This window comes from Amblyraja radiata, chromosome 15 (assembly GCF_010909765.2).
Source record: "Amblyraja radiata isolate CabotCenter1 chromosome 15, sAmbRad1.1.pri, whole genome shotgun sequence".
Taxonomy (NCBI): Eukaryota; Metazoa; Chordata; class Chondrichthyes; order Rajiformes; family Rajidae; genus Amblyraja; species Amblyraja radiata.
This window is the reverse complement of record NC_045970.1, coordinates 48,830,599-48,857,957: the sequence shown is the minus strand read 5'-3', so window position 1 is coordinate 48,857,957 and position 27,359 is coordinate 48,830,599. Positions and strand designations below refer to the sequence as shown.

Here is a 27,359-nt window from a genome sequence, read left to right as displayed (position 1 = left end):
TTTAATTTTCATAATTAGATAATTCTCACTATTTTTTCCATCTTGATATCTGCACGGCCAATGTTCGCCAACCACGTTAGCTGTTGTTGTCCCTTCGGCTCTCGCTTCTCTCCACCATCATTTCTCCTCACTGTTGTAATTCTGAAGTATGATAAATATCTCTCATGGTTACTGCTACTTCACCAATTTTTTACAGCGCAAAAATTGACCATTTTGGCTTTTTTGTTTACCGGTTAAGAACGTACGTGTTTCATATGTTACTAGTTTATGCCGGAAGCTGCCTTGTACTCCGGAAGGATTGAGCTACTCCGTGCGTCACACCCTTTGACCTTATGACATTCCGTGCAACCCCGCCCTCCACCCCCCCATACAGGATTACAATTGAGCCTTCTTCTTCTTGGTATGGCGTGCACAGCCTAAAGGGCCTGTCCCACTTGGGTGTCATTTGCGCGTCAATTACGCAACATAATTTACGCGTCACGACGCACGCGTGGTGACGTGCACGTGATGTGCGCATAGTGTGCATTACCCGTGCATGGTGCACACTACGCGCGCATGGTGCACATTATCCGTGCATGGTGCGTGGTGATGTAGGCAGTGACGTGCGATCACGCACGGCGCCCCAGGAGTTTGAGATGTACAAAATCTTCGCGCGCCATCTGCGTTACGCGCAAACAACACCCAAGTGGGACAGGCGCTTAAAGTTGTAGGGCAACTTGTTCTATTTGATCTTATTTGATTGTACAATCAAGCCGTCCACATTGCACAGATACAGAATCAAGGCGGATAACATTTAGTGCAAGACAAAGTCCAGTAGAGACCATTGCTGGAGTAACTCAGCGGGTCAGGCAGCATCTGTGGGGAAGCAGCTGCAGGACTGCTTCGACAGGACCAACTGGGATGTGTTTGAACACCGGGACCTGGAGGTGTTCACAGACAGTGTACTGTGTTACATTAAAAACTGCATGGACACGGTCACAGTGGACAAACGCATCCGGGTCTACCCCAACCAGAAGCCCTGGATGACCCGGGAGGTCCAGCAGCTGTTAAAAGAGAGGAACACCGCTTTTAGGTCTGGCGATAGGGCTTTATACAGCACGGCCCGAGCTAACCTGAAGAGAGGCATCAGAGAGGCCAAATCAGACTACAGGAGGAAGATAGAGGACCACCTGGACAGCAACAACAGCAGGCAGGTGTGGCAGGGGATCCAGTACCTCACCAACTACAAGACCAACCTTGGAGCTGCTGAAGGTGACGCCTCGTTGGCAGAGGAGCTGAACCTCTTCTTTGCTCGCTTTGAAGTGGAGCCACCCGAGACAGCCACATCACACCACATGGTCCACAGCAGCCTAACCCTCAAGATAGAGGAGCATGAGGTGAGGCACACGCTGCGGGCCATCAATCCAAGGAAGGCTACTGGACCCGACGGCGTCTCTGGACGCGTGCTGAAGGACTGCGCTGACCAGCTGGCTGGAGTCTGTACGAGGATTTTCAACCAGTCTCTGGCCCAGTCCACTGTTCCACCCTGTCTGAAGTCCGCAACCATAGTCCCCTTGCCCAAAAAAACCCACATTTCCAGCCTCAACGACTACCGGCCAGTCGCACTCACACCAGTGGTGATGAAGTGTTTTGAAAAACTGGTCCGGGGTCACATCACATCACTCCTGCCCCGAAGCTTTGACCCCCACCAGTTTGCGTACAGAGCGAATAGATCTACAGAGGACGCTGTAGCCACAGCTCTCCATGCTGCACTGTCCCACCTGGAGCAGCGGGGGAGCTACGTGCGGATGCTCTTTGTGGACTACAGCTCTGCCTTTAATACCATCCTTCCCCACAAACTGGTGGACAAACTGGGGGACTTGGGACTTCCACACTCCACCTGCATGTGGATAAATAGCTTCCTGTCGGGTCGCAGCCAGAGAGTCAGAGTGGGCCATCACACATCCACGGCCCTCAGCCTCAGTACCGGCTCTCCACAGGGCTGCGTGCTGAGCCCCCTGCTCTACACCATCTACACACATGACTGCATCCCCGCCCACCACAGCAACACCATTGTCAAATTTGCGGATGACACTACGGTGGTGGGACTCATCTCCAGGGGGGACGAGTACGCCTACCGGGATGAGGTGGAGCAGCTGACAGTGTGGTGTGGAGAAAATAACCTGCTCCTTAACACCTTAAAGACCAAGGAGATAATAATAGACTTCAGGAAGAATAAAACGGACATGGTACCATTAGTTATCAGAGGGGACTGTGTGGAGAGGGTGGCGGATTTCCGCTTCCTGGGAATCCATATTGAGGAGGACCTGACGTGGAGCGTGAACACCTCTGCGCTGCTGAAAAAGGTCCAGCAGAGACTGCACTTCCTGAGGGTGCTCAGGAAGAATAACATCACTCAGAGACTGCTGCTGTCCTTTTATCGGTGCTCCATTGAGAGCCTCCTAACATACTGTGTATGCGTATGGTACACCAGCTGCACAGCGGCTCAGAGGAAAGCGCTCCAGAGGGCCATTGACAACGCCCAGAGGATTGTCGGATGCCCTCTCCTTACCTTGGAGGACTTACACAGTTCCCGCTGCATCAAAAAATCCCAGAGTATTATAAAGGACATTTCCCACCCCGGACACTCCCTGTTTGAACTGTTACCGTCAGGCAGACGGTACAGATCTACAAGGACAAACAGACTTAAAAACAGTTTTTACCCCACTGCTATAAAGGCACTAAATGTAGCCGCCAAGGAACGCAGGGGCGATACATACATACATGAAATCGACACAAGGATGTAGGGCTGGGTGTTTATGCGTGCTATTTTTATGATATTTATTTTAGTTGTTTATCTTTTTAAATATTTTACCTTGTATGTATCGTTAGCTTTTAGAAATGTTTGAATGGTGCACTGACTGGCTGACATTTTACAATTTCGTTGTACATGGTTCATGTTACAATGACAATAAAGAAACTATTCTATTCTATTCTAACATGGATAGGTGACGTTTCGGCTCGGGTCTGTTTAGAAGATAGACACTAAATGCTGGAATAACTCAGCGGGACAGGCGACATTGCTGGAGAGAAGGACTGGGTGACTTTTCGGGTCGAGGCAGTTCGGTTTTTAGTTTTTGGAACTAGTACTGCGTGGAAATTCTGCTCTTGTAACTTCGAGAGCAAGAGGAATATATATCAAGGGCGAGGTTTTTTTGTGGTCCGGGAGAGGGGAACTTTGCAATAAGTGGTTTTTGCGAGTGTTTAATTTTGGGGGGGGGTGTAAAATCAGCATCTGCAGTTGCCTGGCGCTCGTTTGTGAGTGAGTTGGCTGCGAGGAGCTGTTGAACAGAAACGTATTTGCCAACCTGCACTTGCTCCAGCCTGCAACTCACATACCAAAGCCCCAGGTCTGTGTGAGTGCGCTGCGCTCGCTGTATAATCCACCCTAACCTCGTCCGATTGGCATGATGTTGCAAAGTTAGAGACAGACACTCCCTGTTTTTTTTTTTTTGCGTGTGTGTGTGTGTGTTGCGGCCACTTTCACAGTCGGAAGGACAGGTTTTTTTTGGTGAAACTTTGAAGGGAGCCCCGGTCAAAGTGCGGAATTGGAATAGTTGTGTTGGAATTGGGCGAGGAAAGTGCAAGTGTACCACTACGACCACCACAAGAAGTGCCTGTGGAGAGGAGGCTACGACCCCTCAAACACCTCTGTTCGCCGTCCTCACTTTGTGAATCCGATGGGAATCCTTTACTCCGAGGTAGGAACACCCATGAACTGGTTATTATTCAAAGGCAGGAGGGCGAGGAGCAATCAATATACGCCTGCTCATGTGAAAATACAAGTACTGGAGAGGCCTCTAGAAAATTATGGGGAAAAGATACATTTATTTACACTTCTAACACAAGGGGGGGGGGGGGGGGTTAGTTGTAACGTTGGAAAGGTAGTTGAAAATAAGTCTTAACGTGTGTAAGAAGGAACTGCAGATGCTGGTTTACACCGAAGATAGACACAAAATGCTGGAGTAACTCAGCTGGTCAGGCAGTATCTCTGCAGAGAAGGATTGGGTTAAAAAACGTATAAACGTCACCTATTCAGGGTATCTCAATGGATACTTTTTTAAGGCAGAGATGGAGAGATTCTTGATTAGTACGGGTGATTAGATGGGTTCTGGGAGAATGGGGTGAGGAGGGAGAGAGAGCAGCCATGATTGAATGGTGGAGTAGACATGATGGGCCGAATGGCCTAATTCTGGTCTCGTATCACTTATGAACATGAACTATCCTTTGTCTCCAGAGATGCTGCCAGACCCGCTGTTACTCCAGCATTTTGTGTCTTATCAGAAGTTTTTTGTGCGTTTGATTTAAGGAGCATAATTAGGCCATTCGGCCCATTGAGTCCACTCCGTCATTCAATCATGGCTGATCGATCTCTCCCTCTCAACCCCTTTCTCCTGCCTTCTCCCCACAAACCCCTGACACCCCGTATTAATCAAGAATCTGTCTATTTCAGTCTAAATCATAGAGTCACACAGCGTGGAGACGGGCCCTTCGGCCCAACTTGGCCACACCGACCAACATGTCCCATCTACACAAGTCCCAACTGCCCGTGTTTAGCCCATTTCATCCATAATGTGTAGGATGAAACTGCAGATGCTGGTTTAAACTGAAGATCGACACAAAATGCTGGAGTCCCCGCTCGGTGCTGGGACCGCAGCTATTTACAATATACATCAATGATTTGGATGAAGGGATTCAAAGTAACATTAGCAAATTTGCAGATGACACAATGCTGGGTGGCAGCGTGAACTGTGAGGAGGTTGCTATGAGAATGCAGGGTGACGTGGACAGGTTGGGGGAGTGGGCAGATGCATGGCAGATGAAGTTTAATGTGGATAAATGTGAGGTTATCTACTTTGGTAGGAAAAAAAAGGGGGGGGGGGAAATTACTATCTAAATGGCGTCAAGTTGGGAAAAGGGGAAGTACGCCGGGATCTGGGGGTCCTTGTACATCAGTCTATGAAAGTAAGCACGCAGGTACAGCAGGCAGTGAATAAAGCAAATGGCATGTTGGCCTTTATAACAAGAGGAATCGAATATAGGAGCAAAGAGGTCCTTCTGCCCTAGTGAGACCACACCTGGAGTATTGTGTGCAGTTTTGGTCCCTAATTTGAAGAAGGACATTCTTGCTATTGAGGGAGTGCAGCGTAGGGAGGCAGGAAACATGTTCCCAATGTTGGGGGAGTCCAGAAACAGGGGCCACAGTTTAAGAATAAGGAGTAAATCATTTAGAATGAAGGCGAGGAAACACTTTTTCTCACAGAGAGTGGTGAATCTGTGGAATTATCTGCCTCGGAGGGCGGTGGAGGCAGCTCCTCTGGATGCTTTCAAGAGAGAGCTAGATAGGACTCTTAAAAATAGCGGAGTCAGGGGATATGGGGAGAAGGCAGGAACGGGGTACTGATTGGGGATGATCAGCCATGATCACATTGAATGGCGGTGCTGGCTCGAAGGGCCAAATGGCCTACTCCTGCACCTATTGTCTATTGTCTATTGTAACTCAGCGGGACAGGCAGCATCTCTGGAGAGAAGGAATGGGTGACGTTTCGGGTCGAGCTTTTTGTGTCTATCTTCCCTCTACACCTAAGACAGATGCAAAATGTTGGAGTAACTCAGCGGGACAGGCAGCATCTCTGGACAAAAGATGGTGTTTGTCCCTGAATCTGAAGGTGTTCGTTTTCACACATCTACACCTTTTGCCCGAAGGGGGAGGGGAGAAGAGGGAGTGGTCAGGGTGCAACGTCTTTTTTTTTAAACGTGCTAGTACCTGCAATCTCTTTACTCTTTTAAAATCAAACTTTTCAAGTGTTAAGAGTATTTAATTGTCATATGTGACAACATGGGAGCAGTACAATTCTGACGCAGCAACATAACAGGCCTGTAAACTCAGTACACACAGATAACAATATAAGCAAATATTCAATAAGTGTAATTATTTAATTTCCCTACTAATTGTGCTGGATTTTGACTGCAATAAAACAAAACTTCTGCACTTTGGGTTCTTCCCGCTTTTTAATGATAAAAATCGTTTGGAAGAAAACTAAATCTAGGTGTTGGTTCTTTATGGCTAAGTGGTTTAGTTTAGTTTAGAGATACAGCATAAAAACAGGCCCCTCGGCCCACCGAGTCTGCACCGACCAGCGATCCCCGCAAATTAAGTGGCCTGTCCCACCTTCACGACCTAATTCACAACCTTTGCCGAGTTTGCCCTTGACTCATACTCACGACATGGTCGTAGGTAGGTCGTAGGTAGGTCGTAGGTAGGTCGTGATGCTAATCGTAGGTACTTGTGGCATCAACATAGAAACATAGAAACATAGAAATTAGGTGCAGGAGTAGGCCATTCGGCCCTTCGAGCCTGCACCGCCATTCAATATGATCATGGCTGATCATCCAACTCAGTATCCCGTACCTGCCTTCTCTCCATACCCTCTGTTCCCATTAGCCACAAGGGCCACATCTAACTCCCTCTTAAATATAGCCAATGAACTGGCCTCGACTACCCTCTGTGGCAGAGAGTTCCAGAGATTCACCACTCTCTGTGTGAAAAAAAGTTCTTCTCATCTCGGTTTTAAAGGATTTCCCCCTTAAGCTGTGATCCCTTGTCCTGGACTTCCCCAACATCGGGAGCAATCTTCCTGCATCTAGCCTGTCCAACCCCTAAGAATTTTATAAGTTTCCATAAGATCCCCTCTCAATCTCCTAAATTCTAGAGAGTATAAACCAAGTCTATCCAGTCTTTCTTCATAAGACAGTCCTGACATCCCAGGAATCAGTCTGGTGAACCTTCTCTGCACTCCCTCTAGGGCAATAATGTCCTTCCTCAGATTTGGAGACCAAAACTGTACGCAATACTCCAGGTGTGGTCTCACCAAGACTCTGTACAACTGCAGTAGAACCTCCCTGCTCCTATACTCAAATCCTTTTGCTATGAAAGCTAACATACCATTCGCTTTCTTCACTGCCTGCTGCACCTGCATGCCTACTTTCAATGACTGGTGTACCATGACACCCAGGTCTCGCTGCATCTCCCCTTTTCCTAGTCGGCCACCATTTAGATAATAGTCTGCTTTCCTGTTTTTGCCACCAAAATGGATAACCTCACATTTATCCACATTATACTGCATCTGCCAAACATTTGCCCACTCACCCAGCCTATCCAAGTCACCTTGCAGTCTCCTAGCATCCTCCTCACAGCTAACACTGCCCCCCAGCTTAGTGTCATCCGCAAACGTGGAGATATTGCCTTCAATTCCCTCATCCAGATCATTAATATATATTGTAAATAGTTGGGGTCCCAGCACTGAGCCTTGCGGTACTAGTCACTGCCTGCCATTGTGAAAAGGACCCGTTTACTCCTACTCTTTGCTTCCTGTTTGCCAGCCAGTTCTCTATCCACATCAATACTGAACCCCCAATGCCGTGTGCTTTAAGTTTGTATACTAATCTCTTATGTGGGACCTTGTCGAAAGCCTTCTGGAAGTCCAGATACACCACATCCACTGGTTCTCCCCTATCCACGCTACTAGTTACATCCTCGAAAAATTCTATAAGATTCGTCAGACATGATTTACCTTTTGTAAATCCATGCTGACTTTGTCCAATGATTTCACCACTTTCCAAATGTGCTGCTATCCCATCTTTAATAACTGACTCTAGTAGTTTCCTCACTACCGATGTTAGACTAACTGGTCTGTAATTCCCCGTTTTCACTCTCCCTCCCTTCTTAAAAAGTGGGGTTACGTTTGCTACCCGCCAATCCTCAGGAACTACTCCAGAATCTAAAGAGTTTTGAAAGATTATTACTAATGCATCCACTATTTCTGGAGCTACTTCCTTAAGTACTCTGGGATGCAGCCTATCTGGCCCTGGGGATTTATCGGCCTTTAATCCATTCAATTTACCCAACACCACTTACCGGCTAACCTGGATTTCACTCAATTCCTCCAACTCCTTTGACCCGCGGTCCCCTGCTATTTCCGGCAGATTATTTATGTCTTCCTTAGTGAAGACAGAACCAAAGTAGTTATTCAATTGGTCCGCCATATCCTTGTTCCCCATGATCAACTCACCTGTTTCTGACTGCAAGGGACCTACATTTGTTTTAACTAATCTCTTTCTTTTCACATATCTATAAAAACGTTTGCAGTCAGTTTTTATGTTCCCTGCCAGTTTTCTTTCATAATCTATTTTTCCTTTCCTAATTAAGCCCTTTGTCCTCCTCTGCTGGTCTCTGAATTTCTCCCAGTCCTCCGGTATGCTGCTTTTTCTGGCTAATTTGTACGCATCATCCTTCGCTTTGATACTATCCCTGATTTCCCTTGTTATCCACAGATGTACTACCTTCCCTGATTTATTCTTTTGCCAAACTGGGATGAACAATTTTTGTAGTTCATCCATGCAGTCTTTAAATGTCTTCCATTGCATATCCACCGTCAACCCTTTTAGAATTAATTGCCAGTCAATCTTGGCCAATTCACGTTTCATACCCTCAAAGTCACCTTTCTTTAAGTTCAGAACCATTGTTTCTGAATTAACAATGTCACTCTCCATCCTAATGAAGAACTCAACCATATTATGGTCACTCTTGCCCAAGGGGGCACGTACAACAAGACTGCTAACTAACCCTTCCTCATTACTCAATACCCAGTCTAAAATAGCCTGCTCTCTCGTTGGTTCCTCTACATGTTGATTTAGATAACTATCCCGCATACATTCCAAGAAATCCTCTTCCTCAGCACCCCTGCCAATTTGATTCACCCAATCTATATGTAGATTGAAGTGACCCATTATAACGGTTTTGCCTTTGTCGCACACATTTCTAATTTCCTGTTTGATACCATCTCCAACTTCACTACTACTGTTAGGTGGCCTGTACACAACACCCACCAGCGTTTTCTGCCCCTTAGTGTTTCGCAGCTCTACCCATACCGATTCCACATCCTCCAAACTAATGTCCCTCCTTTCCATTGCCTTAATCTCCTCTCTAATCAGCAACGCTACCCCACCTCCTTTTCCTTTCTCTCTGACAATAAAGGTATTCAATTCTATCCCTCCTGAATATTGAATATCCCTGGATGTTCAGCTCCCAGCCTTGGTCACCCTGGAGCCATGTCTCCGTGATCCCAACTATATCATAGTCATTAATAGCTATCTGCACATTCAACTCATCCACCTTATTACGAATGCTCCTTGCATTGAGACACAAAGCCTTCAGGCTTGTTTTTATAACACTCTTACCCCTTATACAATTATGTTGAAAAGTGGCCCTTTTTGATTTTTGCCCTGGTTTTGTCTGCCTGCCACTTTTACTTTTCACCTTGCTACCTATTGCTTCTACCCTCATTTTACACCCCTCTGTCTCTACGCTCACACATTTAAGAAACCCTTTCCCTTTAACTCCATCCTCCACTATCCCATTCCACACCCCACCCCCCTTATTCAGTTTAAAACCACCCGTGTAGCAGTGGCAAACCTGCCTGCCAGAATGCTGGTCCCACACCTGTTAAGATGCAATCCGTCCCTTTTGTACAGTTCCCCCTTACCCCAAAACAGATCCCAGTGATCTAAGAATCTAAATCCCTGCCCCGTGCACCAGTTCCTCAGCCACACGTTCAGGTCCCGTATCTCCCTGTTCCTGCTCTCGCCAGCACGAGGAACTGGAAGCAAACCGGAGATAACAACCCTGGAAGTCCTGCTTTTCAGCATTTTTCCGAGCTCTCTAAAGTCACGCTGCAGAATATTCATCCCCTTCTTTCCGACATCGTTTGTGCCGACATGCACTACCACTTCCGGATGTTCACCTTCGCCCTTGAGGATTTTCTGCACTCTGTCCGTGACATCCTGGATCCTGGCACCAGGAAGGCAGCACACCATCCTCGCATCCCGTCTGTTGCCGCAGAAACCCCTGTCCGTACCTCTCACAATGGAATCTCCCACTACAATGGCGTTGCCTGCCTTAGGCCTTTTTGGTTTTGGCTCAACAGCCCTATTCGCATCACAAGCCAGTCCGCCGCCCAGTGTAAACACCTCTTCTGTCCCGACAGCTTCTAAGTGGGTGAACCTGTTCACAAGAGGTACAACACCCGGGGAAGTTGGCATTCCATGCTTCCCTCCCGTTCTCACTGTCTCCCACCTTCTCTCTTCCAGTACCTTAGGTGTAACAATCTTACTGTAGGACTTGTCGAGGAACGACTCCGTTTCTCGGACGAACCGGAGGTCATCCACTTGCTTCTCAAGTTCCCCAACACGGCCCTTCAGGAGCTCTACCTGGATGCATTTCTCGCATTTGTAGCAGCCAGAGGCACCAGCGGTGTCCTTGACCTCCCACATACTGCAAGTATGTTGGGGCGTTTTTCTAGCCTGATGAAAAATGTCCACGAGTAAAAAAGGTCGTGAATTAGGTCGTGAAAGTGGGACAGGCCCATAACACTACCCTACACACAACTAGGGACAATTTACAATTATACCAAGCCAATTCACCTGCAAACCTGTACGTCTTCGGAGTGTGGGAGGAAACCGAAGATCTCGGTGAAAACCCTCGCTGGTCACGGGGAGAAGGTACTAACTCCATACAGAGGAGCATCCGTGGCTGGGATCGAACCTGGGTCTCCGGCGCTGTGAGGCAGCAGAGCTACCACTGCGCCACCGTGCTGTGTGGTATGTGCGGATAAGTTCGGAACGAGGTGAGAAATAAGGTGTGTCAAGCTCCTGGACTACGGGAGCCAAAGCTATTCCGTGGCGACATCCACACTGCAGGGGTTCAGAATGTAAGTGAACCCACTCTGTTGTAAAGGAGGTGTTGGGAGAAGACCGGCAAATCGTTCAGCAGTAAATTGTCCCGTTCCTTCTCTCCAGACATGCTACCTGTCCCGCTGAGTTACTCCAGCACTTTGAGGCTATCTTTGGTGAAAGGCAGCATCTGCAGTTCCTTCCTGCATAGCAAATCATCTCACCTAGTCACGCCCGATAGAAATCTTCCCCTCCCCCCCCCCCCCCCCCCGCACGCTCACCACCATCAAATACCTCTCGTCCAAAATCTGCTGAGTTAAAAAAAAAATCACGAGGGAGGGAGGGGGGAGGAGTGGATGGAGGGGGGGGGGGGGGGGACAGAAGGGAGGAGTGAGGGAGAGAGGAGGGAGAGAGGAGGATGGGCCATGGAACATAGGACAGAGAATAGTACAGCATAGGTACAGGCCCTTCGGCCCACACTGCCTGTGCCGAACATGATGCCAAGTCAAACTGGTCTCATCTGCCTGCACTTGATCCACAACATTCCCTGCATATCCATGTCTACTTTTATTTAGTTTAGTTTCGAGATAAACCGGCCCACCGCGCCCGTGCCGACCAGCGATCACCCCGTACATTAGCACTATCCCACACACACACTTTACAATCTTTACTAAAGCTAATTAACCTACAAACCTGTGCGTCTTTAGAGTGTGGGAGGAAGCCGGATCACCCCGGGGGAAACCCAGGCAGTCACAGGGAGAACGTGCAAACTCCGCACAGACAGCACCCATAGTCGGGATCGGACCTGGGTCTCCAGTGCTGCAAGTGCTGTCAGGCAGCACCTCTACCGCTGCACCACCGTGATACCTTGTGGGTCATAAATTCCATAGGTGGCGCTACGGTGGCTTTGGATCTGACCATTAAAACATCAGTATTCCAACAATGTCAAATCCCTACTTCACCCTCCGTAACTCTTGCAGAGAATGGTGCAGAAGACACAGAGTGCTGGAGTAATTCAGCGGGTCAGGCAGCATCCCTGGAGAACATGGATAGGTTCAGGGCCCTTCTTCAGGCTCCAACATGCTTTTTGAAATGCCTCGGGCCAACTAGAGAATACTCAAGGAAGCTGCTGTTCTTCCATTGGCGCAGGGAGGGGCAGAGTGGCGCAGCGGGCAGAGTCGCTGCCTCATGGCAACTCAGAGGCCAGGGTTCGATTCCGACCCTGGGTGCTGCCCATGCGGAGTTTGCACGTTCCCCCTGTGACCGCGTGGGATTCCTCCGGATGCTCCGGTTTCCTCCCACATTCCAGAGACGTGCGGGTTTGTAGGTTAGTTGGCCCTCTGTAGCCTGGCCCTGGTGTGTAGGGAGTGGATGTGAGAGGGGGATAATGTGGAACTAGTGTGAGCGGGTGATCGATGGTCGGCGTGGACTCGGTGGGCCGAAGGGCCTGTTTCCGTGCTGTATCAGTAAAACAAAACAAAGCTTTGCACCGAGCTGCCTTCACCTTTCCTACTTACGTACTGCTTTTTTTCACAACTTGATTTTGGTTCTGTAATGCAGCTTTAAGTCTGGTATGTGTAGGAAGGAACTGCAGATGCTGCTTTAAACCGAAGAAAGAGTCAAAAAGTCACCAGGTGCGACAAAGGTTCACCTGTATCTCCTCCAACCTCATCTACTGCATCCGCTGCTCTAGATGTCAGCTGATTTACATCGGGGAGACTAAGCGGAGGTTGGGCGATCGTTTCGCCGAACACCTCCGCTCAGTCCGCAATAACCTACCTGAACTCCCGGTGGCTCAGCACTTCAACTTCCCCTCCCATTCCCAATCCGACCTCTCTGTCCTGGGTCTCCTCCATTGCCAGAGTGAGCAACAGCGGAAATTGGAGGAACAGCACCTCATATTCCGTCTGGGGACCTTGCGTCCAGATGGCATTAACATTGAATTCTCCCAATTTTGCTAGCCCTTGCTGTTTCCTCCCCTTCCTTAACCCTCTAGCTGTCTCCTCCCATCCGCCCGCCCTCGGGCTCCTCCTCCTCCTCCCCTTTTCCTTCCTTCTCCCACCCCCCATCAGCCTGAAGAAGGGTTTCGGCCCGAAACGTCGCCTATTTCCTTCGCTCCATAGATGCTGCTGCACCCGCTGAGTTTCTCCAGCAATTTTGTGTACCGCCAAAAAGTCACCGGTGTTTTACGAAGCATTGTTGTTTAGTTTAGTGTAGAGAAACAACGTGGAAACAGGCCCTTCGGCCCATCGACCTTCCACATCGACCAGCTATCCCCGCACATTAACACTACCCTACGCACACCAGGGACAATTTTTACACCTACACCAAGCCAATTACACCACACCTGTACCTCTTTGGAGTGTGGGAGGAAACCGGAGATCTCAAAGAAAACCCACGCGGGTCATGGGGAGAAGGTACAAACTCCGTACAGACAAGCACCCGTGGTCAGGATCGAACCGGGGTCTCAGTCGCTGCAAGCGCTGTAAGGCAGCAACTCTACCGCTGCGCCACCATGGCCAGCCCGGTTGTGAGAGCACAAATTAATCTGGGACACGGACTGCTGGAGTGACACAACAGGTCAGGCAGCATCTCTGGAGAAGGTTTATTTTAGTTTAGTTTAGTTTGGAGGCACAACGCAGAAACAGGCCCTTCGGCCCATCAAGTCCGTGCCTACCAGCCATCTCCACACACTAACACTGTAGGGACAATTAACAATTTTTGCCATGCCAATTAAACTACAGACCTGTACGTCTTTGGATCTGTAGGAGGAAACCGGAGAAAACGCACAGGGGTCACGGGGGGGGAAGTAGAAACTCCGTACAGACAGCACCCTTAGTCAGGATCGAACCCGGGTCACTGGCGCTGTGAGGCAGCAACTCTACCGCTGCACCTGTTTGGTTCTGCATTCTGAATTTATTTTATCTACGCTGCTCGCCATTTAACAGGTGGTGTGTAATTCAAGTTTGAAACGTGTGGCTTGTTTCCTTCAGAAACGAGAATAATGCAATTAATATGGGGAACAACTGTAGTAATACTGTGCTCGTAAGGATGTGGAAATGGTTAACGGGAACCAAAGTTTAAAAAATGGACAAAATGTTTGAAAACTCTCGTCTCTTGACTTTTGTGACCCTGTGACCTTAAAGTGAAAGCGAAGTTTGGGTTAGTTCAACGATATCGCGTGGATTCAGATCATATTCAGATTCAGGTGGGTGACAGGCAATCACCAAGGTGCAGAGTTAAGTAGTGTAACTTTATAGGATGTTATCTTGCATTATCTCGTGGCCTTGTCGGCTTCGGAAGCCACGGTCTCCGGTAAGGAAGCGGCCGTTCCAGGTGTCCCTAGCCGCTGAGAGGACTCTCCCGACACCAGACCAACATCACCCGGTGAGAACGGCCTGGAACATCGGGCCTCTGTAGAGGCAACTGTGGAGGCCTCAATAGGCCCGACTATGGGTGAACTGGGGTTGGGGACTGGACATTGTGCCTTCCCTCATAATGGTAACCATTGTGGGGGGATGTTTCTATGTTAAATGATTCTTAATTTGTTCCGTTTCCAAGATGGCTGCCGGAAGGGAGAGTGAACGCTGGCGCAATTAGCTGCCGCTGCTCTCTCTTTGAATTGTGTCTTTGAATTGTGTATTGTTGATGTCTTTATTATTATTATTTATTTATTTTTGTCGTTATTTTTTGTTTTGTTTCATTCTGCTTACATGTTTTTTATTCTGTTACTAAATTTTGTAAGGTGTCCTTGAGACTCTCTGAAAGGCGCCCATAAATAAAATTTATTATTATTATTATTAAATGTTGCACCATTTGTCCTTTACCTGTACACCGTGGATCGTAATCATGTATAGTCTTCTTTGACTGGAAAGCACAATAAAACGCTTTTCACTCACTGTAACCGCTGTGTACATGTCCCAATGCTTTATCTTCTCACTCACCCCTGTCCCTCTGCACTGTTCTATGTTCCATTACAAGTCAAGACAGGTCAAGAGTGTTTTATTGTCATATGTCCCGGACGGGACAATGAAATTCTTACTTGCTGCAGCACAACAGAATATGTGACTATGTAAACATTGTATATAATGGGGGGGAAAAAAGAAAAAGTTCAATAAATAACAAATATAGTGCAAATAACAAATAATTATATAGTCTTTTGCGGTTCAGAGCTCATAGCTTATTTGTTGTGTTTAATAGCCTGATGGCTGTGGCGAAGAAGCTGTTCCTGAACTTTTTGACTTGCAGTCCATGAAAGAGGGAAACAGGGAAGATGTTGCCAGGAGCCGAAGGTGTGAGCTATAGGGAGAGGATGAGACTCAATTCCATGGAGCGCAGGAGAATGAGGGGTGATCTTACAGAGGTGTACAATACCATGCGGGGAATAGATCGGGTAGATGCACAGAGTCTCTTGCCCAGAGTAGGTGAATCGAGGACCAGAGGACATAGGTTTCAGGTGAAGGGAAAAAATTTAGACAATAGACAATAGGTGCAGGAGTAGACCATTCGGCCCTTTGAGCCAGCACTGCCATTCAATGTGATCATGGCTGATCATCCCCAATCAGTACCCCGTTCCTGCCTTCTCCCCATATCCCCTGATTCCGCTATCTTTAAGAACCCTATCTAGCTCTCTCTTGAAAGTATCCAGAGAACCGGCCTCCACCGCCCTCTGAGGCAGAGAATTCCACAGAACCACCACTCTCTGTGAGAAAATAATGGGAATCTGAGGGGTAACTTTTTCCCACAAAGGGTGGTGGGTGTGTGGAACGAGCTGGCAAAGGAGGTAGTTGAGACTGGGACTATTCTAATGTTTAAGAAACAGTTATACAGTTACATGGATAGAAACATAAAAATAGGTGCAGGAGTAGGCCGTTTGGGCCTTCGAGCCTGCACCGCCATTCAATATGATCATGGCTGATCATCCAAAATCAGTACCCCGTTCTGGCTTTTTCCCCATATCCCTTGATTCCCTTAGCCCTAAGAGCTTTTTCGAACTCTCTCTAGAAAACATCCAGTGAATTGGCCTCCACTGCCCTCTGTGGCAGAGAATTCCACAGATTCACAACTCTCTGGGTTAAAAAGGTTTTCCTCATCTTGCCCTTATTCTTAAACTATGACACCCGGTTCTGGACTTCCCCAACATTGGGAACATGTTTCCTGCATCTACCCTGTTTAATCCTCCAATAATTTTATATGTTTCTATAAGATTCCCTCTCATCCTTCTAATTTGCAGTGATTACAAGGCCAGTCGACCCATTCTTTCATCATATGTCAGTCTTGCCATCCCGGGAATTAACCTGGTGAACCTACGCTGCACTCCCTCAATAGCAATAATGTCCTTCCTCAAATTTGGAGACCAAAACTGCACACAATACTCCAGGTGTGGTCTCACCTGGGCCCTGTACAACTGCAGTAGGACTTCCTTTCTCCTAAACTCAAATCCACTCGCAATGAAGGCCAACGTGCCATTAGCTTTCTTCACTGCCTGCTGTACCTGCATGCTTACTTTCAGTGACTGATGTACAAGCACACCCAGGTCACATTACACCTCCTCTTCTCCTAATCTGACACCATTTAGATAATAATCTGCCTTCCTGTTCTTGCCACCAAAGTGGATAACCTCACATTCATTCACATTAAACTGCATCTGCCATGCTTCTGCCCACTCACCCAACCCATCCAAGTCACCCTGCAGCCTCATAGCATCTTCCCCACAGCAATATATATTGTAAACTGGGATTTATCTGCCTTCAGTCCCAAGTTTGCCAAACACCATTTTCTGACTAATGTGGATTCCCTTCAGTTCCTCCCTCCCACTAGATCCTCAGTCTCCTAATATTTCTGGGAGATTGTTTGTGTCTTCCTTAGTGAAGACAGAACCAAAGTACGTGTTTAACTGTTCTGCCATTTCCTTGTTCCCCATTATAAATTAACCCGTCTCTGATTGTAAGGGACCTACATTCGTCTTCACTAATCTTTTCCTTTTTACATATCTAAAGAAGCTTTCAGTCAGTTTTTATATTTCCCGCCAGCTTTCTTTCATGCTCTTTTCCCCCCTCCTAATTAATGCCTTTGTCCTCCTCTGTTGTGTTCTAAATTTCTCCCAGTTTGGTTTGCCGCTTCTTCTGCCCAATTTAAATGCCTCTTCCTTGGATTTAACACTATCCTTGACTTCCCTCGCCAGCCACGGTTGAGCCGCCATCCCGGTTTTATTTTTTCGCCAGACAGGGATGAACAATTTCTGGAGTTCATCCATGCGGTCTTTAAATCCTTGCCATTGCATCTCCACTGTCAATCCTTTAAGTATAATTTGACCGTCTATCCTGGCCAATTCCCGTCTCATACTTTCAAAGTCTCCTTTATTCAAGTTCAGAACCCTAGTCTCTGAATTAACTGTGTCACTCTCCATCCTAATGCAGAATTCCACCATATTATGGTCACTGTTGCCCAAGGGGCTTTGCACAACAAGATTGCTACAAATCCTTTCTCATTACACCATAGCCAGTCAAGGATGACCTGCCCTCTAGTCGGTTCCTCTACATATTGTTTAAAAAACCCATCCCGTATACATTCCAGGATATCCTCCTCTTCAGCACTGTTACCAATTTGGTTGGCCCAATCTATATGTAGATTAAAGTTACCCATGATAACCGCTGTACCTTTGCTACACACATCCCTAATTTCCTGTTTGATGCTATCCCCAACCTGCTGTTTGGTGGTCTGTATACAACTCCAACAAGTGTTTCCTGCCCTTGGCTATTTCACAGTTCTACACATACCTGGTTCTACAGCATCCAGGCTAATGTCTCTCCGTGCTATTGCATTCATTTCCTCTTTAACCAACACCCCACCTCCTCTTCCTTTCTGTCTATCCTTCCTGAATATCAAATATATTTGATATGTTTAGCTCCCAGCCTTGGTCACCCACAAAAAGCCGGAGTAACTCAGCAGGACAGGCAGCGTCTCTGGAGAGAAGGAATGGGTGACATTTTGGGTCGAGACCTTTCTTCAGAGGTCGCCCTGGAGCCATGTCTCCGTAATTCCGACTATATCATATCCCTTAACTGCTAACTGCCCATTCAATTCATCCACCTTATTCCAAATGTTCCTGGCATTGAGGAACAAAGCTTTCAGGTTAGTTTTTCTTATCTCCCTTCTACCTTTTGCTTCTGTCCTCCTTAAATGGCCCTCTGTCTCCTTGCACTGGTTCCCATCCCCCTGCTCTGTTAGTTTAAACGTGACCTTTCCTACACACTCTTTCCCGTTAACTGCACGCATGCGCTTCCACGTTGTTGTCTCCACCCCCCCACTGTATAGTTTAAACCCACCCGTGCAGCACTACCACACCTACCTGCCGGAATGTCGGTCCCCCTCCAATTAAGGTGCAACCTGTCCCTGTTGCCCAGGTCACCCCTGCCCCAGAAGAGATCCCAGTGATCTAGAAATCTAAATCCCTGCCCCCTGCACCAACTCATCAGCCACACATTCAGCTCCCCTATCTCCCTGTTCCTTCCCTCACTGGCACGAGGTACTTGAAGCAACCCAGAGATAGCCACCCTAGAAGTCCTGCTTTTCAGCCTCCTGCATAGTTCTCGATACTCACGTTGCAGAACCTCCTTCCTCCTCTTACCCACGTCATTTGTGCCCACATGCACAACTACTTCCGGCTGTTTACCTTCCCTCTCGAGGATGTTCTGAAGTCGGTCTGAGGACAGGTTTAGAGGGATATGGGCCAAACGCGGGCAGGTGGGACTAGTGTAGATGGGAGATGTTGGCCGGTGTGGGCAAATTGGGCCGAAGGGCCTATTTCCATGCTTTATGACGATTACACTAAGTCAGCCGGTCGGGCAACATCTTTGGAGAACAGTTTTTTAAATAAAGTTGCTTCCTTGGTTGTTAATTCTGCATGGTCTTTGTTGTAAGACTTTAACACTCCATAATCTGATTTATAGCTACTTAAAATCTCAATGTTTTGGCTTCTGGCTCACCAGTGTCGGCACGGTGGCGCCAGAAGTTGGTAAAGTTGCTGCAGAGACCCGGGTTCGATCCTGACCACGGGTGCTGTCTGTACGGAGTTTGCACGTTCACCCTGTGACCTGCGTGGGTTTTCTCCGAGACCTTCGGTTATCTCCCACACTCCAAAGATGTGCAGGTCTGTAGGTTAATTGGCTTGGTACAAATGAAAAATTGTCCTCGGTGTGTGCAGGATGCAGTTAGTGTGCGGTGATCGCTGGTGGGCGTGGACTCGATGGGCTGAAGGGCCTGTTTCCGCGCTGTATCTCCAAACTAAAAGTAAAAGTGTCCCTCTGCACTGTTCCACGTTATATTTAAAGTTATAGATTCAAAATGAGATGACCTACAGTCCATGAAAGAGGGAAATGGGAAGGATATGGGGAGAAAGCAGAAACTGATTCTGGATGATCAGCCATGATCATATTGAATGACGGTGCTGGCTGCTGCACCTATTTTCTATGTTTCTATTTGTCCTGACCGTGCTGATTTGTTCTCTTTGCTCTGTCCCGCAGCCCATTTGCCAGGCAGCGTATCAGAATGACTTCAGGGATTTGAAGGAGCTACTGATGACAACCAATGTGAACCAGCAAGACTCGCACTATGGGGACACCGCACTGATCGCTGCCTGCAGAGCTGGCAGGCTCGAAATCGCACAATATCTGCTGAGGAAAGAAGCCAACGTCAATCTCAGGAACAAGGTGATCTATGCGTGTGCATTCAGACCTGTACAGTAAACCCTGGCTTGCTATTAATGACCTTTTTATAACGGATTTCAATTATATCTCCATAAAACAAATAGTTACACTGCGAGGGCCAGTCACATTGGCAACGTATTGACATTGACAGGGCATTGACATTGGCAAGGCATTGACAGGGCATTGACATTGGCAAGCCATTGACATTGGTAAGCCATTAACATTGGCAAGGTATTGGCAAGTCATTGGCATTGGCAAAGCATTGGCAGGGCACTGGCATTGAAATTGGCAGGGCATTGACATTGATAAACAATTGATCGATACTTAACACTATTAAATAAACAGCCTTTAGCATTTTTAGCTTGCATTAACTACAATACATTTTTAGCTGTTAAAAATAACTTTGCATTTGAAAATAACTTGTTGTTTCATGGAGTGACTGCTAGGTGTTTGGAGTCACTGACAAGTCACTTACTCAGTTATAAAGGACATTTGGCAATAACAGACAACACCCCCCCCCCCCCCTGGTCCATTAAAATGAGGATTTACCGTACATTCTGTTTACACATCCCTATTCCTGTAAGCTATGAATAATGTGTAAGAAGGAACTGCAGATGCTGGTTGTGTCGATCTTCAGTAATGTTTCCAGTAGCACCAAAAAAAAAGACACAAAGTGCTGGAGTAACTCAGCGGGCCAAACAGCATCTCTGGAGAACATGGATACGTGCCGTTTTGGGTCGGGATCCTTCTTCAGACCGATTGTGCTGGGGGAGAGAAAGCTGGAAGGCCAGTTGATGAAAAGACAAAAGGCGTGAAACAAAGACAGAAGAAGTACAAATTGTGAAGCCAGAGGAAGGAATTTAGGTGGAAGGGGACGAGGGGAGGGGGAAGGAGATAAATGAATGCAAATCCAGGTGGGGCACAGGGAAGTGAAGGGCGGGAATAAAAAAAAATGGGGAAAGGGGGATAAGTGCTTATTTGTAGGTAATTACCTGAAATTGGAGAATTCAAATTTCATATCATTAGGTTGTGAACTACCCAAGTGGAATATGAGGTGCTGTTCCTCCAGTTTGCGTATGGCCTCAATCTGGCAATGGAGGAGGCCCAGGGCAGAGAGGTCAGTGTGGGGATGGGAAGGGGAGTTGAAATGGTTGGCAACCGGGAGATCCAGCAGGCCTTGGCGGACCGAGAGGGAGGAGGGCCATTGGAGAGAGAGCTTGCCTGCAGCGACCCTTCTCTCTCTCCGACGGCCCTGCACACTAAACTATATACCGGATATGCATTCTTGAATAAACATTCTGTTCCTTCACCGACTTTGTCTTCTTCAATTTTAAAGAAAGAGCGGACATGTTTACATTATGCTGTAAGGAGAAGATTCACTTTTCTGGACTACCTGCTGATCATCATCTTGATGCCTGTCTTGCTACTAGGCTACATTATAATGGTAAGTGTTGGCGTGGCTTTCCCCCCAAACTAATGTGCTCAATGGTTCTTTGTTTTTAGACTTTTAGTAGCAATGTTACAAAATTTTGAGATTTTAAAAATCAAGTCTGTAATTTATCCCATCAGATAAAGCATAAAAAGAAGTTTAAATTTTTTTTTTTTTTTTTTTTTAATTTATTTATTAGAAGTAGACATATTATACAATGTAGTTACATATTATAGTAGAAAAAAAACTTTTCAATAACATCAGTCATACATTATTAAAATTTCCTTATCATTACTTCTGCTTCTAGTATTTTTATTTTTTATAGAAGCGAGAGAAAAAAGAGAGGGTAGAAAGTTAACAAATAAAAAAGAAGCAAAAAAAAACACAACAGAAAAACAAGGGAGGTGGAATGGGTTACCGTGTGATACAGCAATGAGAGATGGTTCGTAGGTTATAAAGTATAGAGTATAGTTTTTCATCTGTTCCTGAGTTCAAGTTTCAGCTGGGTCCTCGTGCTGTGCCAGTCTATCCCTTCAGATAGTTAATGAATGGAGCCCAAATGTTATGGAAAAGATCTTGTTTGTCCATTAAGACAAGTCTAATTCTTTCTAAGTATAGGGTCTCCGACATTTCCGTAATCCACATTTGTTCCGTAATCCACAGAAGTTTAATTTGTCACCTAATTCACTTTCATTTCTTCAGTATTAAAAAAGTTATGGCCATTTTCATACTCGGAAATTAGCATCTTGTTCCCTATTGCTTTTCCATTGACTTCACACAAAAGCTGTGATCGAGGACAGTCAAATGGCCATAACTTTCTTAAAAATTAGGAGAACTAAAAGATATTTTCAGTTATTATAGATTGAAGCATTCTGAAACAAATATGAAACAATCTTACTTAGATGACTTGAAATTAAAGCATATAATTAGTTAGTTACCTAATTGTAGCTAATTACAAAATTCAATTACTAGATCTAAACATCTATCAATTTCTTAAGAATAGATTAACATTTTTAAATAGCCTAAGTGTCCAAATAACATTCACACAAGAATTCACAATATAACCTAATTTTTAAATCTCATTGTCATGGATTTATAGGCCAAATGGAAGGAATTTAATGTTTAATACCTGTATAATGGCCATTTAAATCAACTTGCGAGTGGGTTTTTCTGGAACGCTACCATTTGGAACGTTGCGGTTTGCAGTGATTTAGACCCCCATAACGGCAGGAAAAATACTGCCGGTTGGAATGGGACTAAATCACCGTTTCGCAACTTAAAATGTGAACTAAAGGCATCTTAAGGACCACTTTTATACATAAAAATAAACAGCTTTTTTTTACCTGTCACCTACATGAAATCCGTCCCCGTTGTCAGCGTTGACGGCTTTAGAAGCTGATTTTAAAATGACTCCAGCGCTGAACTAGTCGGGCGATTTAAAAAATAAATAAAGAAAGAAATAAAAATACACAGATCGCCCGTCGGAACGATTCTTCAGCAAAAGCTTGCACTCCAACCAAATATAATCCAGGACAAGGTAGGGAAAAAAAAGCGTTTTAACCCCGAGCCCCCCTCAAAGCGCCAAAATCGCGCACATGGCCAGTGGCAGAATTGCAGTGCCGCTGAAGGTAAGTTTGTAACATACCTACTTTTCGAGGTGTAGCGCAGATACGGGCCCTGCAGCCCACCGAGTCCGCTCTGAGCACCGATCACCGGCACACTAACGCTATCCAACACACTAGTGACAATTTAACCAAAGCCACTTAACCTACAAACCTGTAAGTCTTTGAAGCGTGCATTTCTAGAGGTTTAGTTTAGAGATAGTTTAGTCCGCGCCGAACAGCGATCCCCGCACATTAACATTATCTCACACACACACTAGGGACAATTTTTCATTTACCAATCCACTTAACCTCCAAACCTGTACGTCTTTGGAGTGTGGGAGGAAACCAAAGATCTCGGCAAAAACCCACGCAGGTCACGGGGAGAACGTACAAACTCCATACAGACAGCACCCGTAGTCGGGATCGAACGCGGGTCTCAGCAGGTTCATTGTATTGAATATAATCACATATGGTCCACAACCAGGTGTGTTTGCTATCATCCAAACTGGACCTTTGTTATTTTCAGCCTTGTCATTTTGTAGTCATGACTAAGCAGAAAGCTGTTTAGTTTAGGAAGGGACTGCAGATGCTGGTTTATACCGAAGGTAGACACAAAATGCTGAAGTAACTCAGCGGGACAGGCAGCATCCCTGGAGAGAAGGAATGGGTGACGTTTCGGGTCGAGACTGTCTAGGCTGCTTCAGTCTGAAGAAGGGTCTCGACCCGAAGTGTCACCCATGTCTGTCTGCCTGTCCTGCTGAATTACTCCAGCACTTTGTGTTTATCTTAGTTGGTTAGTTTAGCTTAGAGATACAATGAGGCAACAGGCCCTTCGGCCCAACGGGTCCGTGCCGACCAGCGATCCCTGCACACTAGCACTCTCCCACACACTAGGGACAATTTACAATTTCACCGGCCAATTAACCAACAAACCTGTACCTTTGGAGCGTGGGAGGAAATCGGAGCATTCGGAGAAAACCCACGCAGGCCACGGGGAGAGCATACAAACTCCGTAGAGACAGCACCTGTAGTCGGGATCAAACATCGAACACGTGTCTCTGGTGCTGTAAAACAGCAACTCTACCGCTGCGCCACCCTGTTGACTCAGAAGTCCAGAGAAGTAATGTGGTGGTAAATCAATATTTGGGTTTTGCATGCAGATGGAAGTGTGATTTGTACCAGTTACTTTTTGATCAACTCTTTGTTTTTGTACAGGAATCAAAGAAGAGTCGTAATGAAATGTTTATAAAGATACTGCTGAAAGCTAAAGTGGATATAAATGCAACAGACTATGTAAGGACTGGTAAATCTGATTTTACTAATATATTTCTTACATTTAAATTAAATCGAATTGATTCAAGCCTTAAAACTGAGGTAGACCTTGGAAGAATACACATTTTCTCCGGAGTTCTCTAGATAGAACTAATGTACGAGGGATCGTCGGTCGGCGCGGACTCAGTGGGCCGAAGGGCCTGTTTCCACGCTATATATCCGGTTGCTCGCGTTTCCTCCCACATTCCAAAGACGTGTAGGTTTGTAGAAACATAGAAAATAGGATGCAGGAAGATAGATGCCATTCGGCCCTTCGAACCAGCACCGCCATTCAATATGATCATGGCAGATCATCCAAAAGCAGTGCCCCGTTCTTGCTTTCTCCCCAAATCCCATGATTCCGTTAGCCCAAAGAGCTAAATCTAACTATTTCTTGAAAACATCCAGTGAATTGGCCTCCATTGCCTTATGTGGCAGAGAATTCCACAGATTCACAACTCTCTGGGTGAAAAAGTGTTTCCTCAACTCAGTCCTAAATGGCCTACCCCTTATTCTTAAACTGTGACCCCCCTGGTTCTGGACTCCCCCAACATGGGGAACATTTTTCCTGCATCAAGCCTGTCCAATCCCTTAAGAATTTTATATGCTTCTATAAGATCATATAAGATGTAGGTTAATTGACTTTGGTAAAACGATAAATTGTTGCGAGTGTGTGTAGGATAGTGCTAGTGTACGGGATGATTCGCCACGGTGTCAGTGTGCCGATGGGCCTGATTGCACGCTGCATCTCTAAAACTAAACTAATTCCACTTTACATGTTATACTAAACTAAAAGGTAAATTCTAAAATCATCCTGCCTCCCTCAAACTTTGGAAGTGTTTGGTTTCTGTCCGTGACCTTTTGTGCTTTCACTCTCGTTACAGAAAGGTAATTCTGCGCTTCACTACGCTTGCCGAATGAATAATACACGGATTGTCAACGTCCTCATTAAAGCAAATGCAGACACATCCATTGCCAATAAGGTAAGTATTCCACGTTGCTCGTGTGTTGCCTGCACCCCCATTGGATTTGAATATTTGGTCACACAGGTTTAGTATCTGCCTGACACTTCATAGGGTTAGGGCCATAGGATGTCAGGGGTTATGGGGAGAAGGCAGGAAACACTTGAAGGCACCGAGACCCCACTAGCAACCCCTGCACATTAACACTATCCTACACACACACGGGCCAATTTCCCATTTACACCAGGCCAATTAATCTACAAACCTGTACGTCTTTGGAGTGTAGGAGGACCGAAGATCTCGGAGAAATCCCACGCAGGTCACGGGGGGGGGGGGGGGGGGGGGGGGGGACGGACGTACAAACTCTGTAGACAAGCACTTGTGGTCGGGATCAAACCTGGGTCTCTGGCACTGTGAGGCTGCAGCTGTGCCACCGTGCCGCTGCTTTCATTTATCATTATCAATTATCTGCAGTTTTCATGGTTCTTTTACAGAAATTGTTGGAAATATTGATTGAGATTGCCTGTTCACATTTATGTTGCATTTTTTGTTGTTGTCCAGAATGGAGAAACACCTGTTGATATTGCCACAAAATTGAAGTTTCCAAAGATTTTGGCTGCGCTGCACAAGGAATCCTAGAGACTTTCTAGCATGGATGTTTGTACGGAACGAATAAATAACTTCTCTACATCTCGATACGTGGGCAGTCTGACTTTGTACATATGTTCCTGTTTTCTGCAGTATTGGATCTCACCCTCATAGTAACCTGTGTAGTTAGTTCATAGATTCATAGGGTGGAAACAGGCCCTTCGGCCCAACTTGCCCACACCTACTAACATGTCCCAGCTACACCAGTCCCACCTGCCCACATTTGGTCCATATCCCTACAAACGGTTCTATTCATGTACCCGTCTGTTTTGTTAAACGTTGGGATAGTCCCAGCCTCAACTACCTCAACGCTTGTTCCATTAACCCACCACCCTTTGTATGAAAAGGTTACTCCTCAGATTCTTATTAAATCTTTTCACCTTCACCTTAAACCTATGTCTTCTGGTCCTTCATTCACCTATTCTGGGCAAGAGGCTCTGTGCATCTACCCGATCTATTCCTCTCATGATTTTATACACCTCTATAAGATCATTCCTCATCCTACTGCACTCCAAGGAATGGAGACCCAGTCTACTCAACCTCTGCCTACAGCTCAGACTCTCTGGTTCTGGCAACATCCTTATAAAGGGTAGGTAGTCATGTAATTTCCCCCTTCCAGAGATGAGCATTAAATAGGTTTAGTTGAGAGAGATACAATGTGGAAACAGGTCTCCCATATTGAAAATAACATGTTTAATGAATTGAAAAAATAAATATCCAATCCTCAACCTTAATTACTATGTTGCCCTCTATAGCGTTTAGTTTTGTTTAATATTTACATGTGGCATCTTTTAAAGAACTCCCCACCATCGAAGGGATCTACAGGAGTCACTGCCTCAAAAAGGCAGCCAGCATCATCAGAGACCCTGGCCACGCTCTCATTTCACTCCTGCCATCGGGAAGAAGGTACAGAAGCTTGAAAACTAACGTCCAGGTTCAGGAGCAGCTTCTTCCCTACAACTATCAGGCTATTAAACATGACACACTCCGACCAAACCCTGAACTATGAACTGCCTAAGTCTTGGGGCTTAGAATTTTTTGTTTTTACTTATTGAACTTTTTTGTTGTTTAATATGGTGTTAACTGAGTACTATGTTTATATATCTGTCTAGTTTAGTTTAGAGATACAGTGCAGAAACAGTCCCTTCGACCCATGAGTCTGCACTGACCAGCGATCACCCCGCACACTAGCACTATTGTACACACTAGGGACAATTTACAATCTTTACCAAAGCCAATTAACTTACAAACATGTACATCTTTGGAGTATGGGAGGAAACCGGAGCACTCGGAGAAAACCCACCCAGTCATGGGGAGAACGTACTAACTCCATACAGACAAGCACCCATAGTCAGGTTCGAACCCGAGTCTCTGGAGCTGTGAGGCAGCAACTCTACCGCTGCGCCACCGTGCCGCCCTGATGCAAGTAAAAATTTCATTGTTCTGTTTCGGGACGTGACGCAAAAGCACTCTTGACTCACTCTAAGGTCCAAATGCCAAATTGGTTCACCATTATCTCTCGTACATACAACTTACAAATAAAAAAAGTTGTCAAAACAAGCCTTGGTGCTAGATTTTAACGGTTGTTGTTGGAAGCCGAAAGCACAGTAACCTCAAATGTAATCTTTATTGAAGTTGCTCCAGTGTAATGGCAAGACAACTGACAAGGCACTCACAAGTTACATGGAAGACACAATATACAGTAGAGTGTGATAGATCTCACCAGGAACAGTTGTTGATGAACACACTTTATCATCTTGCAGCTCACGAGTGGGATTATATTTTTGATTGGTAATCCACCAGCTTCAAATCACTTCCATATTTAACACCATAGCGATCATGCTCAAGTTGCAGTTAATACCCAACATTTACTATTGCTCAAAAGTAGAAACACAAACTGCAGATGCTGGTTTACACAAAGAGACAC

At 46.1% G+C, this 27,359-nt stretch overlaps 2 protein-coding genes across 2 annotated transcripts in view; one reads left to right on the top strand and one right to left on the bottom strand.

The window, feature by feature from the left end:
• The first annotated feature begins 3,319 nt into the window (after window positions 1-3,319).
• ankrd22 (ankyrin repeat domain 22) lies at window positions 3,320-25,480 on the top strand. The gene is made up of 7 exons (XM_033034372.1): window positions 3,320-3,389; window positions 3,651-3,740; window positions 19,296-19,481; window positions 20,815-20,922; window positions 23,727-23,804; window positions 24,707-24,805; window positions 25,346-25,480. The coding sequence occupies exons 2-7, from the start codon at window positions 3,720-3,722 to the stop codon at window positions 25,421-25,423; spliced, it is 570 nt and encodes a 189-aa protein (XP_032890263.1). The 5' UTR covers window positions 3,320-3,389; window positions 3,651-3,719; the 3' UTR covers window positions 25,424-25,480.
• The window catches only part of LOC116981359 (putative lysosomal acid lipase/cholesteryl ester hydrolase), a 39,276-nt gene continuing 35,172 nt past the window's right edge, over window positions 23,256-27,359 (bottom strand). The window contains exon 11 of the transcript XR_004414219.1: window positions 23,256-23,268. The gene's annotated coding sequence lies outside the window, so the exon portion shown is untranslated. The remainder of the gene's footprint in view (window positions 23,269-27,359) is intronic.

What these genes read in the sequence shown, in the direction of transcription:
- ankrd22 (XM_033034372.1), top strand. Translation starts at nt 3,720, where the DNA reads ATGGGAATCCTTTACTCCGAG. An exon ending in TGGGAATCCTTTACTCCGAG is followed by an intron (nt 3,741 to 19,295) that starts GTAGGAACACCC and finishes TCTGTCCCGCAG; the next exon opens with CCCATTTGCCAGGCAGCGTA. An exon ending in ACGTCAATCTCAGGAACAAG is followed by an intron (nt 19,482 to 20,814) that starts GTGATCTATGCG and finishes TCAATTTTAAAG; the next exon opens with AAAGAGCGGACATGTTTACA.